Source organism: Gigantopelta aegis, chromosome 9, assembly GCF_016097555.1.
Source record: "Gigantopelta aegis isolate Gae_Host chromosome 9, Gae_host_genome, whole genome shotgun sequence".
NCBI classification, from domain to species: Eukaryota; Metazoa; Mollusca; class Gastropoda; order Neomphalida; family Peltospiridae; genus Gigantopelta; species Gigantopelta aegis.
Window position 1 is genome coordinate 5593032 of NC_054707.1, and position 21100 is coordinate 5614131.

Here is a 21100-nt window from a genome sequence, read left to right on the forward strand (position 1 = left end):
CTCTAAGATCCTTATTTTAATTTTTCAACTTCTTTTGTCACCCAACTCTATATCCCAGTCCTTGTCTCTCCAACTGATCTATGTTTAATCTCTTTTCACATACATCATTCAGGATAATAATAATTTTGTTGAATTTACTTCTGTAGTACAGAAAACCATCAGACATAAAATGACGTTCTTTGTGTGTGATGTATTGGCTTTGAAGCTACACAAATTTAGGTGGTTATCATTTCAAGCATTGTTGATTGCTAAAACCAACTGAACAAAAATAATTAATATAGAGAGAATACTACATGAGTGGCCATTATATACCATTTACCTTACGACAAAATCAGCAACCCCCCCCCAAAAAAAAATAATAATAAAAAAAATAAAAAAATAAAAAAAATAATAAAACCCCCCACAAAAACCCAACACCAAACTCAACAAAATACACAAAAATCCAGAAACCGCTCCTCACCCATAAAAACAATTAAATGGTTTAATAGATTTTTTAAACCATACTTTATCTACGCGGCGTTTGTAGGGTTAATTTGTACGTCAAAGAGCAGTCACCCGCAACACTGCTGGCTTCATTGGATAACTTAGATTTGGCATCTAGGTCTTCACCGTAGGTCAGCCAATAAGACGTCTTTATACAGATCTCTCCACACGTGTGATAAATATAATTTGGCACTGTTTTCTCTCCAACGAGCGTATGTCTTTTCATCACATAAGTATATCTACAGCTACACTGAATGTACTGCCGATATGGTTCAATGTGTTGGTTTTTCTAACGTCAGCTGCAGTATAATGAAGCTTACTTTTAACACGTCTCTTTACACAGATCAAGTGACATGACTGCTTGCGAGTTTGGAAGACAGGAAACGGGAGCTGTAGGCGGAAACAGTATAACATTTAATGGAGTCCTTGGTAACACAGAGAATCCCCTCAAATTTAAGTTTAAACACTGGCCAGTACGTAATGAATGGTATTTCTTGTTATATATTACTTAGTTATTACATTACAGAAAAATATATCAGTTACAAACAGACAAACACACGAACAAATAAACAAACACACACACACACACTCACACACACACACACATACACACACACACACATACACACACACAACAGGGAGAGAGAGAGAGAGAGAGAGAGAGAGAGAGAGAGAGAGAGAGAGAGAGAGAGAGAGAGAGAGAGAGAGAGAGAGAGAGAGAGAGAGAGAGAGAGAGAGAGAGAGAGAGAAAGAGAGACAGAGTGAGAGAGATAATTATATTGCCGTACACTTTAATGTGTACCATTTGTCTATCTATGTGTGTATGTGTATGTGTGTGTCTGTATGTGTGTGTGTGTGTGTATGTGTGTGTGTATGTGTGTGTGTGTGTGTGTGCGTGCGTGTGTCCGTGTGTGTGTGTTTGTATGTGTGCGTGTGTGTATGTGTGTGTATGTCTGTATGTGTGTGTACGTGTGTGTGTGTGTGTGTGTGTGTGTGTGTGTGTGTGTGTGTGTGTGTGTGTGTGTATCTGTGTGTGTTCCCGTCCCTCTTTTGCCATTCATCAATACCAGACTTCGACTTACCGGTGAAATGTTTACTTTCTTCTTGTAATAATTCCAGGGAGTACTCAAGATGAAAATCGATGTTTTGGATGACGACGACGACCAAAAATACGATTTTGTCGATCACTATGAGTATCAATATGGAACAAAGGACCTCCGGCGAGATATAGACGCCCCAGTTAAAGATTTGACTTTGTCTGGATCTAGAACTAGGTAAGTGCTAAAGAAAGGACCTCCGGCGAGATATAGACGCCCCAGTCAAAGATTTAGTTTTGTCCGGTTCTAGAACCAGGTAAGTGCTAAAAGAAAGGGCCCCCGGCGAGATATAGACGCCCCAGTCAAAGATTTAGTTTTGTCTGGATCTAGAACTAGGTAAGTGCCAAAAGAAAGGGCCCCCCGGCGAGATATAGACGCCCAAGTCAAAGATTTGGTTTTGTCTGGATCTAGAACTAGGTAAGTGCTAAAGAAAGGACCTCCGGCGAGATATAGACGCCCCAGTCAAAGATTTGTTTTTTTCTGGATCTAGAACTAGGTAATTGCTAAAGAAAGGACCTCCGGCGAGATATAGACGCCCCAGTCAAAGATTTGGTTTTGTCTGGATCTAGAACTAGGTAGTTGCTAAAGAAAGGACCTCCGGCGAGATATAGACGCCCCAGTCAAAGATTTTATTTTGTCAGGATCTAGAACTAGGTAAGTGCTAAAGAAAGGACCTCCGGCGAGATATAGACGCCCCAGTTAACGATTTGGTTTTGTCTGGATCTAGAACCAAGTAAGTGCTAAAACAAAGGACCTCCGGCGAGATATAGAAGCCCCAGTCAAAGATTTGGTTTTGTCTGATTCTAGAACTAGGTAAGTGCTAAAGAAAGGACCTCCGGCGAGATATAGACGCCCCAGTCAAAGATTTGGTTTTGTCTGATTCTAGAACTAGGTAAGTGCTAAAGAAAGGACCTCCGGCGAGATATAGACGCCCAAGTCAAAGATTTAGTTTTGTCCGGTTCTAAAACCAAGTAAGTGCTAAAGAAAGGACCTCCGGCGAGATATAGACGCCCAGGTCAAAGATTTGGTTTTGTCTGGATCTAGAACTAGGTAAGTGCTAAAAGAAAGGGCTCCCGGCGAGATATAGACGCCCCAGTCAAAGATTTGGTCTTCTCTGGATCTAGAACTAGGTAAGTGCTAAAGAGAGGACCTCCGGCGATATATAGACGCCCCAGTCAAAGATTTAGTTTTGTCCGGTTCTAGAACCAAGTAAGTGCTAAAGAAAGGACCTCCGGCGAGATATAGACGCCCAAGTCAAAGATTTGGTTTTGTCTGATTCTAGAACCAAGTAAGTGCTAAAAGAAAGGACCTCCGGCGATATATAGACACCCCAGTCAAAGATTTGGTTTTGTCTGATTCTAGAACTAGGTAAGTGCTAAAAGAAAGGGCCCCGGCGAGATATAGACGTCCAAGTCAAAGATTTGGTTTTGTCTGGATCTAGAACTAGGTAAGTGCTAAAAGAAAGGGCCCCCCGGCGAGATATAGACGTCCAAGTCAAAGATTTGGTTTTGTCTGGATCTAGAACTAGGTAAGTGCTAAAAGAAAGGGCCCCCCGGCGAGATATAGACGTCCAAGTCAAAGATTTGGTTTTGTCTGGATCTAGAACTAGGTAAGTGCTAAAAGAAAGGGCCCCCGGCGAGATATAAACGCCCAAGTCAAAGATTTGGTTTTGTCTGGATCTAGAACTAGGTAAGTGCTAAAAGAAAGGGCCCCGGCGAGATATAGACGCCCAAGTCAAAGATTTGGTTTTGTCTGGATCTAGAACTAGGTAAGTGCTAAAAGAAAGGGCCCCCGGCGAGATATAGACACCCAAGTCAAAGATTTGGTTTTGTCTGGATCTAGAACTAGGTAAGTGCTATAAGAAAGGGCCCCCGGCGAGATATAGACGCCCCAGTCAAAGATTTAGTTTTGTCTGGATCTAGAACTAGGTAAGTGCCAAAAGAAAGGGCCCCCCGGCGAGATATAGACGCCCAAGTCAAAGATTTGGTTTTGTCTGGATCTAGAACTAGGTAAGTGCTAAAGAAAGGACCTCCGGCGAGATATAGACGCCCCAGTCAAAGATTTGTTTTTTTCTGGATCTAGAACTAGGTAATTGCTAAAGAAAGGACCTCCGGCGAGATATAGACGCCCCAGTCAAAGATTTGGTTTTGTCTGGATCTAGAACTAGGTAGTTGCTAAAGAAAGGACCTCCGGCGAGATATAGACGCCCCAGTCAAAGATTTTATTTTGTCAGGATCTAGAACTAGGTAAGTGCTAAAGAAAGGACCTCCGGCGAGATATAGACGCCCCAGTTAACGATTTGGTTTTGTCTGGATCTAGAACCAAGTAAGTGCTAAAACAAAGGACCTCCGGCGAGATATAGAAGCCCCAGTCAAAGATTTGGTTTTGTCTGATTCTAGAACTAGGTAAGTGCTAAAGAAAGGACCCCCGGCGAGATATAGACGCCCAAGTCAAAGATTTAGTTTTGTCCGGTTCTAAAACCAAGTAAGTGCTAAAGAAAGGACCTCCGGCGAGATATAGACGCCCAGGTCAAAGATTTGGTTTTGTCTGGATCTAGAACTAGGTAAGTGCTAAAAGAAAGGGCTCCCGGCGAGATATAGACGCCCCAGTCAAAGATTTGGTCTTCTCTGGATCTAGAACTAGGTAAGTGCTAAAGAGAGGACCTCCGGCGATATATAGACGCCCCAGTCAAAGATTTAGTTTTGTCCGGTTCTAGAACCAAGTAAGTGCTAAAGAAAGGACCTCCGGCGAGATATAGACGCCCAAGTCAAAGATTTGGTTTTGTCTGATTCTAGAACCAAGTAAGTGCTAAAAGAAAGGGCCTCCGGCGATATATAGACACCCCAGTCAAAGATTTGGTTTTGTCTGATTCTAGAACTAGGTAAGTGCTAAAAGAAAGGGCCCCGGCGAGATATAGACGTCCAAGTCAAAGATTTGGTTTTGTCTGGATCTAGAACTAGGTAAGTGCTAAAAGAAAGGGCCCCCCGGCGAGATATAGACGTCCAAGTCAAAGATTTGGTTTTGTCTGGATCTAGAACTAGGTAAGTGCTAAAAGAAAGGGCCCCCGGCGAGATATAGACGTCCAAGTCAAAGATTTGGTTTTGTCTGGATCTAGAACTAGGTAAGTGCTAAAAGAAAGGGCCCCCGGCGAGATATAAACGCCCAAGTCAAAGATTTGGTTTTGTCTGGATCTAGAACTAGGTAAGTGCTAAAAGAAAGGGCCCCGGCGAGATATAGACGCCCAAGTCAAAGATTTGGTTTTGTCTGGATCTAGAACTAGGTAAGTGCTAAAAGAAAGGGCCCCCGGCGAGATATAGACACCCAAGTCAAAGATTTGGTTTTGTCTGGATCTAGAACTAGGTAAGTGCTATAAGAAAGGGCCCCCGGCGAGATATAGACGCCCCAGTCAAAGATTTAGTTTTGTCTGGATCTAGAACTAGGTAAGTGCCAAAAGAAAGGGCCCCCCGGCGAGATATAGACGCCCAAGTCAAAGATTTGGTTTTGTCTGGATCTAGAACTAGGTAAGTGCTAAAGAAAGGACCTCCGGCGAGATATAGACGCCCCAGTCAAAGATTTGTTTTTTTCTGGATCTAGAACTAGGTAATTGCTAAAGAAAGGACCTCCGGCGAGATATAGACGCCCCAGTCAAAGATTTGGTTTTGTCTGGATCTAGAACTAGGTAGTTGCTAAAGAAAGGACCTCCGGCGAGATATAGACGCCCCAGTCAAAGATTTTATTTTGTCTGGATCTAGAACCAAGTAAGTGCTAAAACAAAGGACCTCCGGCGAGATATAGAAGCCCCAGTCAAAGATTTGGTTTTGTCTGATTCTAGAACTAGGTAAGTGCTAAAGAAAGGACCTCCGGCGAGATATAGACGCCCAAGTCAAAGATTTAGTTTTGTCCGGTTCTAAAACCAAGTAAGTGCTAAAGAAAGGACCTCCGGCGAGATATAGACGCCCAGGTCAAAGATTTGGTTTTGTCTGGATCTAGAACTAGGTAAGTGCTAAAAGAAAGGGCTCCCGGCGAGATATAGACGCCCCAGTCAAAGATTTGGTCTTCTCTGGATCTAGAACTAGGTAAGTGCTAAAGAGAGGACCTCCGGCGATATATAGACGCCCCAGTCAAAGATTTAGTTTTGTCCGGTTCTAGAACCAAGTAAGTGCTAAAGAAAGGACCTCCGGCGAGATATAGACGCCCAAGTCAAAGATTTGGTTTTGTCTGATTCTAGAACCAAGTAAGTGCTAAAACAAAGGGCCTCCGGCGATATATAGACACCCCAGTCAAAGATTTGGTTTTGTCTGATTCTAGAACTAGGTAAGTGCTAAAAGAAAGGGCCCCGGCGAGATATAGACGTCCAAGTCAAAGATTTGGTTTTGTCTGGATCTAGAACTAGGTAAGTGCTAAAAGAAAGGGCCCCCCGGCGAGATATAGACGTCCAAGTCAAAGATTTGGTTTTGTCTGGATCTAGAACTAGGTAAGTGCTAAAAGAAAGGGCCCCCCGGCGAGATATAGACGTCCAAGTCAAAGATTTGGTTTTGTCTGGATCTAGAACTAGGTAAGTGCTAAAAGAAAGGGCCCCCGGCGAGATATAAACGCCCAAGTCAAAGATTTGGTTTTGTCTGGATCTAGAACTAGGTAAGTGCTAAAAGAAAGGGCCCCGGCGAGATATAGACGCCCAAGTCAAAGATTTGGTTTTGTCTGGATCTAGAACTAGGTAAGTGCTAAAAGAAAGGGCCCCCGGCGAGATATAGACGCCCAAGTCAAAGATTTGGTTTTGTCTGGATCTAGAACTAGGTAAGTGCTATAAGAAAGGGCCCCGGCGAGATATAGACGCCCAAGTCAAAGATTTGGTTTTGTCTGGATCTAGAACTAGGTAAGTGCTAAAAGAAAGGGCCCTTGGCGAGATATAGACGCCCAAGTCAAAGATTTGGTTTTGTCTGGATCTAGAACTAGGTAAGTGCTAAAAGAAAGGGCCCCCGGCGAGATATAGACGCCCAAGTCAAAGATTTGGTTTTGTCTGGATCTAGAACTAGGTAAGTGCTAAAAGAAAGGGCCCCGGCGAGATATAGACGCCCAAGTCAAAGATTTGGTTTTGTCTGGATCTAGAACTAGGTAAGTGCTAAAAGAAAGGGCCCCCGGCGAGATATAGACGCCCAAGTCAAAGATTTGGTTTTGTCTGGATCTAGATCTAGGTAAGTGCTATAAGAAAGGGCCCCCGGCGAGATATAGACGCCCAAGTCAAAGATTTGGTTTTGTCTGGATCTAGAACTAGGTAAGTGCTAAAAGAAAGGGCCCTTGGCGAGATATAGACGCCCAAGTCAAAGATTTGGTTTTGTCTGGATCTAGAACTAGGTAAGTGCTAAAACAAAGGACCTCCGGCGAGATATAGAAGCCCCAGTCAAAGATTTGGTTTTGTCTGATTCTAGAACTAGGTAAGTGCTAAAGAAAGGACCTCCGGCGAGATATAGACGCCCAAGTCAAAGATTTAGTTTTGTCCGGTTCTAAAACCAAGTATAAGTGCTAAAGAAAGGACCTCCGGCGAGATATAGACGCCCAGGTCAAAGATTTGGTTTTGTCTGGATCTAGAACTAGGTAAGTGCTAAAAGAAAGGGCCCCCGGCGAGATATAGACGCCCCAGTCAAAGATTTGGTCTTCTCTGGATCTAGAACTAGGTCAGTGCTAAAGAAAGGACCTCCGGCGAGATATAGACGCCCAAGTCAAAGATTTGGTTTTGTCTGATTCTAGAACCAAGTAAGTGCTAAACGAAAGGGCCTCCGGCGATATATAGACACCCCAGTCAAAGATTTGGTTTTGTCTGATTCTAGAACTAGGTAAGTGCTAAAAGAAAGGGCCCCGGCGAGATATAGACGTCCAAGTCAAAGATTTGGTTTTGTATGGATCTAAAACTAGGTAAGTGCTAAAAGAAAGGGCCCCCCGGCGAGATATAGACGTCCAAGTCAAAGATTTGGTTTTGTCTGGATCTAGAACTAGGTAAGTGCTAAAAGAAAGGGCCCCCCGGCGAGATATAGACGTCCAAGTCAAAGATTTGGTTTTGTCTGGATCTAGAACTAGGTAAGTGCTAAAAGAAAGGGCCCCCGGCGAGATATAAACGCCCAAGTCAAAGATTTGGTTTTGTCTGGATCTAGAACTAGGTAAGTGCTAAAAGAAAGGGCCCCGGCGAGATATAGACGCCCAAGTCAAAGATTTGGTTTTGTCTGGATCTAGAACTAGGTACGTGCTACAAGAAAGGGCCCCCGGCGAGATATAGACGCCCAAGTCAAAGATTTGGTTTTGTCTGGATCTAGAACTAGGTAAGTGCTATAAGAAAGGGCCCCCGGCGAGATATAGACGCCCAAGTCAAAGATTTGGTTTTGTCTGGATCTAGAACTAGGTAAGTGCTAAAAGAAAGGGCCCTTGGCGAGATATAGACGCCCAAGTCAAAGATTTGGTTTTGTCTGGATCTAGAACTAGGTAAGTGCTAAAAGAAAGGGCCCCCGGCGAGATATAGACGCCCAAGTCAAAGATTTGGTTTTGTCTGGATCTAGAACTAGGTAAGTGCTAAAAGAAAGGGCCCCCGGCGAGATATAGACGCCCAAGTCAAAGATTTGGTTTTGTCTGGATCTAGAACTAGGTAAGTGCTAAAAGAAAAGGCCCCCGGCGAGATATAGACGCCCAAGTCAAAGATTTGGTTTTGTCTGGATCTAGATCTAGGTAAGTGCTATAAGAAAGGGCCCCCGGCGAGATATAGACGCCCAAGTCAAAGATTTGGTTTTGTCTGGATCTAGAACTAGGTAAGTGCTAAAAGAAAGGGCCCCCGGCGAGATATAGACGCCCAAGTCAAAGATTTGGTTTTGTCTGGATCTAGAACTAGGTAAGTGCTAAAAGAAAGGGCCCCCGGCGAGATATAGACGCCCAAGTCAAAGATTTGGTTTTGTCTGGATCTAGAACTAGGTAAGTGCTAAAAGAAAGGGCCCCGGCGAGATATAGACGTCCAAGTCAAAGATTTGGTTTTGTCTGGATCTAGAACTAGGTAAGTGCTAAAAGAAAGGGCCCCCGGCGAGATATAGACGCCCAAGTCAAAGATTTGGTTTTGTCTGGATCTAGAACTAGGTAAGTGCTATAAGAAAGGGCCCCCGGTGAGATATAGACGCCCAAGTCAAAGATTTGGTCTTCTCTGGATCTAGAACTAGGTCAGTGCTAAAGAAAGGACCTCCGGCGAGATATAGACGCCCAAGTCAAAGATTTGGTTTTGTCTGATTCTAGAACCAAGTAAGTGCTAAACGAAAGGGCCTCCGGCGATATATAGACACCCCAGTCAAAGATTTGGTTTTGTCTGATTCTAGAACTAGGTAAGTGCTAAAAGAAAGGGCCCCGGCGAGATATAGACGTCCAAGTCAAAGATTTGGTTTTGTATGGATCTAAAACTAGGTAAGTGCTAAAAGAAAGGGCCCCCCGGCGAGATATAGACGTCCAAGTCAAAGATTTGGTTTTGTCTGGATCTAGAACTAGGTAAGTGCTAAAAGAAAGGGCCCCCCGGCGAGATATAGACGTCCAAGTCAAAGATTTGGTTTTGTCTGGATCTAGAACTAGGTAAGTGCTAAAAGAAAGGGCCCCCGGCGAGATATAAACGCCCAAGTCAAAGATTTGGTTTTGTCTGGATCTAGAACTAGGTAAGTGCTAAAAGAAAGGGCCCCGGCGAGATATAGACGCCCAAGTCAAAGATTTGGTTTTGTCTGGATCTAGAACTAGGTACGTGCTACAAGAAAGGGCCCCCGGCGAGATATAGACGCCCAAGTCAAAGATTTGGTTTTGTCTGGATCTAGAACTAGGTAAGTGCTATAAGAAAGGGCCCCCGGCGAGATATAGACGCCCAAGTCAAAGATTTGGTTTTGTCTGGATCTAGAACTAGGTAAGTGCTAAAAGAAAGGGCCCTTGGCGAGATATAGACGCCCAAGTCAAATATTTGGTTTTGTCTGGATCTAGAACTAGGTAAGTGCTAAAAGAAAGGGCCCCCGGCGAGATATAGACGCCCAAGTCAAAGATTTGGTTTTGTCTGGATCTAGAACTAGGTAAGTGCTAAAAGAAAGGGCCCCCGGCGAGATATAGACGCCCAAGTCAAAGATTTGGTTTTGTCTGGATCTAGAACTAGGTAAGTGCTAAAAGAAAAGGCCCCCGGCGAGATATAGACGCCCAAGTCAAAGATTTGGTTTTGTCTGGATCTAGATCTAGGTAAGTGCTATAAGAAAGGGCCCCCGGCGAGATATAGACGCCCAAGTCAAAGATTTGGTTTTGTCTGGATCTAGAACTAGGTAAGTGCTAAAAGAAAGGGCCCCCGGCGAGATATAGACGCCCAAGTCAAAGATTTGGTTTTGTCTGGATCTAGAACTAGGTAAGTGCTAAAAGAAAGGGCCCCCGGCGAGATATAGACGCCCAAGTCAAAGATTTGGTTTTGTCTGGATCTAGAACTAGGTAAGTGCTAAAAGAAAGGGCCCCGGCGAGATATAGACGTCCAAGTCAAAGATTTGGTTTTGTCTGGATCTAGAACTAGGTAAGTGCTAAAAGAAAGGGCCCCCGGCGAGATATAGACGCCCAAGTCAAAGATTTGGTTTTGTCTGGATCTAGAACTAGGTAAGTGCTATAAGAAAGGGCCCCCGGTGAGATATAGACGCCCAAGTCAAAGATTTGGTTTTGTCTGGATCTAGATCTAGGTAAGTGCTATAAGAAAGGGCCCCCGGCGAGATATAGACGCACAAGTCAAAGATTTGGTTTTGTCTGGATCTAGAACTAGGTAAGTGCTAAAAGAAAGGGCCCTTGGCGAGATATAGACGCCCAAGTCAAAGATTTGGTTTTGTCTGGATCTAGAACTAGGTAAGTGCTAAAATAAAGGGCCCCCGGCGAGATATAGACGCCCAAGTCAAAGATTTGGTTTTGTCTGGATCTAGAACTAGGTAAGTGCTAAAAGAAAGGGCCCCTGGCGAGATATAGACGCCCATTTTATAACTAGTGCTTATAAAAACGTCAGATCCCATGGGCCAAACCCTGAAATTTAACGAACTGGTATCACCTGTGAGGGCCAATTCTCTTGGTGTTTTTAATTAGATCTATGCCTTTAGTTAATAAATTAGTATGATAGACTTTTGTAAGGAGTAGCATTTTGGTGGATATCAACCCATAAACATAGTGAGATACAAAATGTATCATAACGTTGCAACCACTGAACGTAGCCACAACGTTAGCACTCAAAATGTTTATATCAAACCCCTCTACAACCTGATATATGATATATACAAACTGGAGTAATAATTAGGTCAGAAGAGGTCACCATCAAAAAACTACTCCTTAAAAAACCTTTCATACTAATTTATTAACTATAAACATAGTGCTAGTCAAAAAACACCATGAGACTTTGTCCGCCCAGGTGATACCAATTTCGTATGACATTACAGCTGACATTAAGGATTTTTTCTTTTCAGATTTAATCTAAAACTGAAGGTGTTTTGTGATAAAAACTTTTACGGCGAGGAATGTTTGACGTTTTGTAAACGAACGGACGATAACACCGGACATTATACATGCGATCCCCAAAATGGAGAGAAGATATGTATACCAGGTGAAGGAGTTTAATTAAAATTATGACTTAATATCCACGCCAATACAAGGGAGTTAAGCCCAAAATTACTAACTTTACTATTAGGCTGATACCTTATGACGGAGGTAGCTGTATTTTGTTTTATCACAATTAAAGGGACATTCCTGAGTTTGCTGCATTGTAAGATGTTTCCGACTAATAAAATATTTCTATGATTAAACTTACATATTAAATATATTTTCTTGTTTAGAATATCAGTGTCTGTATATTCAAGAGAGATGAGAGAGAGGGGGAGGGAGAGAGAGAGAGGGGAGAGAGAGGGGGAGTGAGAGAGAAACGGGGAGGTGGGGGTCTTACACCTACCCACTAAATCATTAAAACTCGTTCTGGGTGGGAGCCTTAAGTCCGATTGATTAGCCACTATATTACGCAGATGGTTTACAATATGTGTGGGTAATATATTGCATGCTTCCATAAGAGAATTCTTCAAGCACGCGAGTCATGAGCACAATCTCTGACATCACCAGATACGTCTGCCCATGACAGGGAGGTTTACAATAGTGTGTGTTTGTTTATTATAGGCTGGACCGGAGATACGTGCCTGACGAATATCGACGACTGTCAAGGTCACAGGTGTCATGGTGGCGCCACCTGTGTGGATGGAGTTAACTACTACACCTGCAAGTGTCCCCCAGGCAGGACAGGTGAGTTCTTTAACTTTTACAAATCAAGACATAATAGCATGGCCTATATGACCATACCCAGAGAACGCGAGTTTAACATGTTTAGGCTAAGACGGGATGGGGTGGGTGGGGTAGCCTGAAACACGTGCTCAAACTATTATGTTCTAAGTGTATTTCACTCTATGTTTTCAGCTAATTATAACAATTTGATTTTCTGTTTCTTTTGTGGTAATTTCCAATAGAATAATGGCCATGTTTCTCAAAACCTAAAACCCAAAGTGGCCTGCACCAGCTTTTTCGACGGTCTTAGAATGCCTTATTGGTACCATTTGTAACACTGTAACAAGCTTAAGTCTTTCGAAAATCATACTTATTAATGATATTATTTTATAATATATATAAAGAGAGAGAGAGAGAGAGAGAGAGAGAGAGAGAGAGAGAGGGAGAGAGAGAGGGGGGGGGGGGGGGAGGAGAAGCCAGTACCCTAAAAAAAACATACAACAAATAAAGAGAGCAAAAAACTAACAACAAAAAACACACCCAAAAACAAGAGAACCCCAAAAGAAGAAGAAAAAAAGAACAACAACAACAACAGCAGCAGCAGCAGCAGCAACAACAACAACAATATTGTAATAAGCTTAAGAATTCAAAAATTGTACTTATTAATAATGATACCATAAATATATTTTTAAAATGTACAGCAAAAACAAAAACCCAAACCAATAAAAGCAACAACAAAAAGCCCGCTCAAAACAACAGCAGCAACAACAATGAAGACAACAACGACGACAACAACAACTATAACAGCAGCAATCCACCAGCAACAACATCAACAACCAAAAAACACGTCCTTGCTGTTTATCTACCATCAGTCTCTAGGTAATGTGTACACATTTCAGCATTGTTTTGTTGTTTTTTCCGATTCAGGCGTCGTGTGTGAGGCGGAGATTAACGAATGTGCCAGCAGTCCGTGTCAGAACCAGGGCACGTGCAGGGATGCGTCTGCCGGGTTCGTCTGCGAGTGTCCACCAGGTTTCATCGGTCAGCTGTGTGAGATCGAGTACACTCAGTGCCCGAGTAATCCCTGCCTAAACGGGGTACGCTAATTTGATTAGCGTCAATCCTTCAATACAAACAATGGGTTCCATTTCTACGCAACGCTCTCAGACCCGGCCTCTGCTGAAAGCAGTTTATATTTTTTTTTTTTTTTTTTTTCATTTTCTAATGCCGGTTTTTAAACATAGTCTTAGTCTAAAATGATCTTTTTGCAAACTTTTTTTGCGTCTCAGGAAGAAAAGAAAACTTCTCCTTTCCTGTTGTTCTCGTCATGCGGTTATTGATGTCATACAACGGAAACGGAAGTGACGAGTATAACGTGGCCATTAACATGGCAAAGCAACAATAGCAGAAACAGGCGTATATTCAAGGCAGGCCTCTATGGGGTTTTTTCGAGACTCTCTACGACCTGGGCCATATTTTCGATATCGCTTCCGATGATTTTACGATTTCGAAGGCTAAGATTGCTTCGAATAATATTGGCCCAGGCGATCTAATCGAGGCAGACTTCTATATATATACATGTGTTGTTTTTGTTTTATTTGTTTTTGAAGAGTGGACTTTATGGAGGGGACAGAATGATTTTGCTTGTTTATTTATTTACTAGGCTATTTAAATTTTTATTGTATTTTTTATTTATTTAATTACTTAATAATTATCTATTTATGTATTTATTTATTTATTTATTTATTTATTTATTTATTTATTTATTTATTTTGTTTGTTTGTTTGTTTATCTATTCTTCTAGTTGATGTTGTTGTTAAAAATAAAAAAAATAAAAAAAATAAGTGGTGATTTATTTGTTTTCGTGCAGGGGTCATGTTCAAGCAAACATAATGTTGAGGTCTGCACATGCGTACCTGGTTGGACCGGGCCTTTGTGCGAAGTGAACATAAACGAATGTGCAAGTGCTCCCTGCGTGAACGCCATTAAATGTAACGACGGATTAAATGACTTTACCTGTGAGTGTAATTCTGGATTCACCGGTAAGTTTTTCATATATTTGCAGCGCTTTTTAGTTTAATTTTAACTGATACCCTGGTTCATTATCCATAGTATAAATAAATTTAAAAATCCCAAACCCATCTCCCCCCCCCCCCCAATAAAAAAACCTCCAAAAAACAAACCCAACCAAACAACAAAACAAAACAAAACAAAAATTAAAAAAATTAAAAAACGAATAGTTAGGGATAGTCATAGGCGTGCTGACTCCCATTTCTTCTTCTTCTCTATCTCTCTCTCTCTCTCTCTCTCTCTCTCTCTCTCTCTCTCTCTCTCTCTCTCTCTCTCTCTCTCTCTCTCTCTCTCTCTCTCTCTCTCTCTCTCTTGAGGGGGGAGTGGGGAGTGATTTTTTCCCCTGGATTAAACGAATATGCTCTAATCTGAATAACAATATAAGTTGTAGAAGCATCACGAGGGGTATATGGCTTTTTATAGACCCTCTGGGTGTTCTTTTACCTCGAGCCGAAGACGAGGGTGTAAAAGAAATGTATATAGTAAAAAAATTAAAATATTAAAAATAAAAAACAAAAAAACAACTGTTGCTAATCGCGCATTAATACAATAACACCACGACCGTAATTAGGTGGCCGAGTTCAACATTGCAGCTTTTAAAAGTATTGAAATAGTGTATTTTATAGTAAAAATAAATTAATTATGTATACTTGATTGATTATCAATGTTATTTATAATCTAATTATTGCTTTAGCATTAACTGGGGCGACTGGAAAATGTTGGAAATTACAGACGGGGTATAAGAGAATTTGGCTCCGCCCACAGGGGGATAAGGGTTTTGTCCAACGGCAAACAACCAATGAGATTAAAGAATTTTACATGAAGGCGAGATAACAGTTATTTATATTTGCATTACTATCAAACAGCTATATAGGGTTACAAACTACGCATTACTGTCAAACAGCTCTATAGGGTTACAAACTACGCATCACTGTCAAACAGCTCTATAGGGTTACAAACTACGCATCTCTGTCAAACAGCTCTATAGGGTTACAAACTACGCATCACTGTCAAACAGCTTTGTAGGGTTACAAACTACGCATCACTGTCAAACAGCTCTATAGGGTTACAAACTACGCATCACTGTCAAACAGCTCTATAGGGTTACAAACTACGCATCACTATTAACAGCTCTATAGGGTTACAAACTACGCATCACTATCAAACAGCTCTATAGGGTTACAAACTACGCATCACTATCAAACAGCTCTATAGGGTTACAAACTACGCATCACTATCAAACAGCTATATAGGGTTACAAACTACGCATTACTATTAAACAGCTATATAGGGTTACAAACTACGCATCACTATCAAACAGCTCTATAGGGTTACAAACTACGCATCACTATCAAACAGCTATATAGGGTTACAAACTACGCATCACTTTTAAACAGCTATATAGGGTTACAAACTACGCATCACTATCAAACAGCTATATAGGGTTACAAACTACGCATCACTATTAAACAGCTATATAGGGTTACAAACTACGAATCACTATCAAACAGCTATATAGGGTTACAAACTACGCATCACTATCAAACAGCTATATAGGGTTACAAACTACGCATCACTATCAAACAGCTCTATAGGGTTACAAACTACGCATCACTATCAAACAGCTCTATAGGGTTACAAACTACGCATCACTATCAAACAGCTCTATAGGGTTACAAACTACGCATCACTATCAAACAGCTCTATAGGGTTACAAACTACGCATCTCTATCAAACAGCTCTATAGGGTTACAAACTACGCATCACTATTAAACAGCTATATAGGGTTACAAACTACGCATCACTATCAAACAGCTCTATAGGGTTACAAACTACGCATCACTATTAAACAGCTATATAGGGTTACAAACTACGCATTTTAAAATTTGATGGGGGTGGGACGTAGCACAGTGGTAAAGCACTCGCTTGATGCGCAATCGGTTTGGGATCGATTCCAGTCAGTGTGCCCATTGGGTTATTTTTCGTTCCAGCCAGTGCACCACGACTGGCATAATCAAAGGCAGTGGTATGTGCTATCCTGTCTGTGGGGTGGTGCATATTAAAAATCCCTTGCTACTAATGGGAAACTTACCAAATGTTTGAAACAAAACAAACTTTGTTTTAAATGTGCTCAAGGTGTCGTAAAACAAATACTCTTTTCCTTTCCTTTGATACTCCTATCTTTTTGTGTTTGGCAGGAAAGAGATGTGACGTAAATATCGACGAATGCGCAAGTACGCCGTGCTTGAATGGAGGATTTTGCGAGGACCTGGTGAATGATTTCCGCTGTAATTGCCAAGCTGGTGTGACGGGCCCTCGTTGTGAGACGAATGTCGACGAGTGTGCTAGCCAGCCGTGTTTGAATGGCGGCACCTGTCAGGATGGATATGCGGCCTTCACTTGTACCTGTGCTCCTGGATATTCAGGTACAGCACAAACCTGTATACCAGGGACGCGTCCTGTGAAGTGATCTTAACCCTAAGATCACCTTGAATGCATAACTGCCTTATTCAGCACGGGGACGGGACGTAGCCCAGGGACCCGTACTGTGAAGTGATCTTAACCCTAAGATCACCTTGAATGCATAACTGCCTTATTCAGCACGGGGACGGGACGTAGTCCAGGGACCCGTTCTGTGAAGTGATCTTAACCCTAAGATCACCTTGAATGCATAACTGCCTTATTCAGCACGGGGACTGGACGTAGCCCAGTGGGAGAGCATTCGCTTGGTGCGCGGTCTGTGTGGGATCGATCCCCGTCAGTGTGCTCATTGGGCTAGTTCTTGTTCCAGCCAGTGCAACACGATTGGTATACCAAAGGCCGTGGTATGTGCTATCATGTCTTTGGGGTGGTGCATATAAAAGAGTCCTTGCAACTAATAGAAAAAAACGTAGCGGATTTCCTCTCAAAGACTGTATGTCAAAACTTACCAAATGATTGACATCCAATAGTCTGTGATTAATAAATCAATGTGCTCTAGTGGTGTCGTTAAACAAAATAAACTTTAACTTTTATGCTTATTTGTTTCCACAGGTAAAACATGTTCGGATAATGTCAAGCTACAATTAGAAATACAGTCAATATTTTATCATTCAAATAACTTGTTAACAGTGAATATCTTATCTTTCTCTAACACCGACTTTATGCGTATTTGTTTCCACAGGCAAGACATGTTCGGATGAAGTTAAAGAATGTGATAGCCACCCATGCATCAATGGAGGCACCTGTCGAGACGTGTTTTCTGGATTTCTGTGCATGTGTAACCCGGGATACGAGGGTCGAGTTTGTGAAACAGATGTAGACGACTGTGCCAGCAGACCATGTCTAAATAGTGGAACATGCGTCGACAAACTCAATGGTTTTGGGTGTGTGTGTCCTCCTGGAAGTCAAGGGAAGACGTGTGAACAGTCTGTAGCAGTTACGGCGTCATCAGGTAAGAGCACTCTTCCTGTTTACAATGCTAGTCTATATTCAGAGGATGAAAGGGTAATTATGTCATCAGGTGATACGCAACCAGTTACACAAGAAACATCGCACCAGGAACAGCACGCCAAAGCAACATACGAGGTGCGATATCAAGATAGCACAATGTCGTCACGTGAAACCACACTTGCAACACCATACAAGAGCACTATTCCTGTTTACAGTAGCACTTTCTTCTCGGTTGATGACCGGCTAATTACGTCATCAAGTGAAACGCATCCAGATACACAATGGACTGTGGATGAGGAACTGGATGTCAAGGCAACAGAGGAAGTGCCACATCAGTATAGAACAATGTCACAACATGAATCAATACTAACAACGCCACAAAACACACATCTTGGAGATGCTGATCATCGTGACGAAACGACCACACAACTGTTGCTGGGTATTTCAAATGACATCCACTCAGCAGAAGATGGTGTAGATACACCTAAAAAACATTACACAGCTGATGACAATCAACCATCATTCTCTACCGAAACATTCCTAAACATTGACAAACTTTCAACATTCCATTATTTTACAACACATATGACTACATTCCAAAAACCTGATCCTGATGAGTTTGTCATACTAAGTGACCAAAGCACAGGACGAAGACGATATCCTTCTGACCAAAGCACCAGTGAGACCCTTGGTACTACAGAACAGGTGTTGTCCACAATAGAACCACATTCCAGTCGAGATTCAACATCGCATGAATCCAAAACGAACATAGGCAACACTGCTATTACTCTTCCAGATTTAACACCCGAGCATAATAATCGGCCTCAAGCCTCTGCTACACGCAACGTAATGACTCTTACAACAGACACAACACCGCTGCCTGAACAAGGTACTACAGATGACATTATTTTTAGCCACACTGCACAATACATGATGCAAAATGATCAGTATGTAAAAGAACATGGAGAATATCAAAAACATAAGTCTTCCATTGTGGAAGAATCAACTGTACATAATGCTGATCAAATTACAAGTATATTTTCTACAAGTGTACCAACAGCTTACCAAACAAACACCCGAACAGTGCAAACAGACATGTTCACAAAAGGGCAAGATAAAACTGAATCTCGAATTACTGCTACCCTTACCCCTATTTCTCGTGCTGCTAAAGTACCCACCGATTTTACTACTGCTTCAGAAACAAAAGAGACAACTGCAACAACAGCAGAAATGTTGACGACTTCACAACACAAAACTACAGTTGAAACATTAACTACAAGTGTTGTCGCTGAAGATCAGACAGTGATTACTCCATCAAAACCGGATGAGTCCTCAGACATCTTGACTAAACACGAAGATAAAACTACAGCTGAAACATTCCCCACAAGTGTTCCCACTGAGGCTGAGACGACAGCATTTATAACTAAACCTGTAGACATTGCTACCAGTGGTTCCTTTGAAACTGGAGATATCACTAACATAACATTAATCTCTGAGCCTCCTGAATCATCAATAACACAGGAAAACACTAAAGAACCAAGTGGTTTCACAACACACGAAACGGTGATTACTCCATCAGAAACCGAAGGGACATCTGGAACAATGTCAGACATAATAACTCAACCTAAAGAAAAAACTACAAGAGACACGTTTCCAACAAGTGGTGAATCTCAAAACAAAGTTATTACTACTCTAACATCAATCACCGAGCCTGCTAAATCATCAACTAGACAGGAAAACACAACACTAATTTACGAAACTACCGTGTTTACACCAACAGAAACAGAAGAGGCATCTGGAGCAATGTCAGACATGTTGACTACACCTGAAAACAAATCTGTCGGACACACATTTCCCACAACTGTTGCCACTGAAGCTAAGACAGAAGAGTTTATAACTACACCCGTAGACGAATTAACGCAAACACCTGAAATCGAGACCAGTGGTGGATCTCAAACTGGAGTTATCTCTACTCTAACATCAATCAGTGAGCCTACTGAATCATCAACAAGACAGGAACCCACAACACTAATTCATGAAACTACCGACCTTACAACATCGCAAACTGAAGAGGCATCTGGAACAACTTCAGATATGTTGACTACACCTGAAGACAAATCTGTACAACAAACGTTTCCCACAAGTGTTACCACTGAGGCTAAGACAGAAGAGTTTATAACTACACTACTAGACGAATTAACGCAAACACCAGAAATCGAGACCAGTGGTGGATCTCAAACTGGAGTTATCTCTACTCTAACATCAATCACTGATCCTGCTGAATCATCAACAAGACAGGAATCCACAACAATTATTGGTAAAACTACATACTTCACACCATCAGAAACTGAAGAGGCATTTGGAACAATGACAGACATGATGACTACACCTGAAGACAAATCTGTTGGACAAACATTTCCCACAGGTGGTGCCACTGAAGTAGAGAACTTAATGCACACAGCAGAAATAGAGACCAGTGGTGGATCTCAAACTGGAGTTATAACTACTCTAGGGTCAATCACTAAGCCTGCTGAATCATCAACAAGACAGGAAACAACAACTCTAATAGATGAAACTACCGACCTTACACCATCAGAAACAGAACAGGCATCTGGATCTACTTCAGATAAGATAACTATACCTGAAGACAAAACTGTAGTTCAAACATTTCACACAAGTTTTACCACTGAAGCTAAGACAGCAGAGTTTATAACTACACCGGTTGAAGAATTAACACACACACCAGAAATCGAGACCAGTGGTGGATCTGAAACAGCAGTCACCACTACTCTAGCATCAATCACTGAGCCTGCTGAATCATCAACAAGACAGGAAACACCAACACTATTTCATGAAACTACCGATCTTACTCCATCAGAAATTGAACAGCCATCTGGAACAATATCACACATGTTGACTACACCTGAAGACAAAACTGTAGGTCATACATTTTCAGCAAGTGTTGCCACTGAAGCTAAGACAGCAGCGATCATTACTGAAATAGTAGAAGAATTAAAACACACACCAGAAATCGAGACCAGTGGAGAATCTGAAACTGGAGTTATCTCTACTCTAATATCAATCAATGAGCCTGTTGAATCATCAACAAGACAGGAAACAACAACACTGATTCAAGAAACTACGGACTTTACCCCATTAGAAATTAAAGAGGCATCTGGAACAATGTCAGACATGTTGACTACACCTGAAGACAAATCTATAGGACAAACATTTCCTACAAGTGTGGCCACTGAGGCTAAGACAGCAGACTTTATAACTGCACCAGTAGAAGAATTAACGCACACACCCGAAATCGAGACCAGTGGTGAATCTCAAACAGCAGTTATCACTACTCTAGCGTCAATCACTGAGCCTGCTGAATCATCAACAGGACAGGAAACCAGAAAACTAATTAATGAAACCACGGAGTTTACACCATTAGAAATTGAAGAGGCATCTGGAACAACTTCAGATATTTTCACTACACGTGACGACAAAACTGTAGGTCAAACATTTCCCTCAAGTCTTGCCCCTGAAGCTTACACAGCAGAGTTTATAACTACACCAGTAGAAGAATTAACGCACACACCCGAAATCGAGACCAGTGGTGAATCTCAAACAGCAGTTATCACTACTCTAGCATCAATCACTGAGCCTAATGAATCATCAACAAGACAGAAAACAACAACACTAATTGATGAAACCATGGACTTTACCCCATCAGAAACTGAAGGGGCATCTCGAAC

General features: G+C 41.9%; 1 protein-coding gene across 1 annotated transcript in view; it reads left to right on the forward strand.

Moving 5' to 3' along the window:
* Positions 1 to 21100, forward strand: part of LOC121380755 (mucin-17-like) — a 28932-nt gene that overhangs the window by 6547 nt on the left and 1285 nt on the right. Inside the window, exons 3-10 of the mRNA XM_041509719.1 lie at positions 827 to 956; positions 1603 to 1757; positions 11054 to 11198; positions 11716 to 11719; positions 11751 to 11873; positions 12780 to 12929; positions 16121 to 16348; positions 17086 to 20961. Coding sequence (XP_041365653.1) covers positions 827 to 956; positions 1603 to 1757; positions 11054 to 11198; positions 11716 to 11719; positions 11751 to 11873; positions 12780 to 12929; positions 16121 to 16348; positions 17086 to 20961 — 4811 coding nt within the window. The remainder of the gene's footprint in view (positions 1 to 826; positions 957 to 1602; positions 1758 to 11053; positions 11199 to 11715; positions 11720 to 11750; positions 11874 to 12779; positions 12930 to 16120; positions 16349 to 17085; positions 20962 to 21100) is intronic.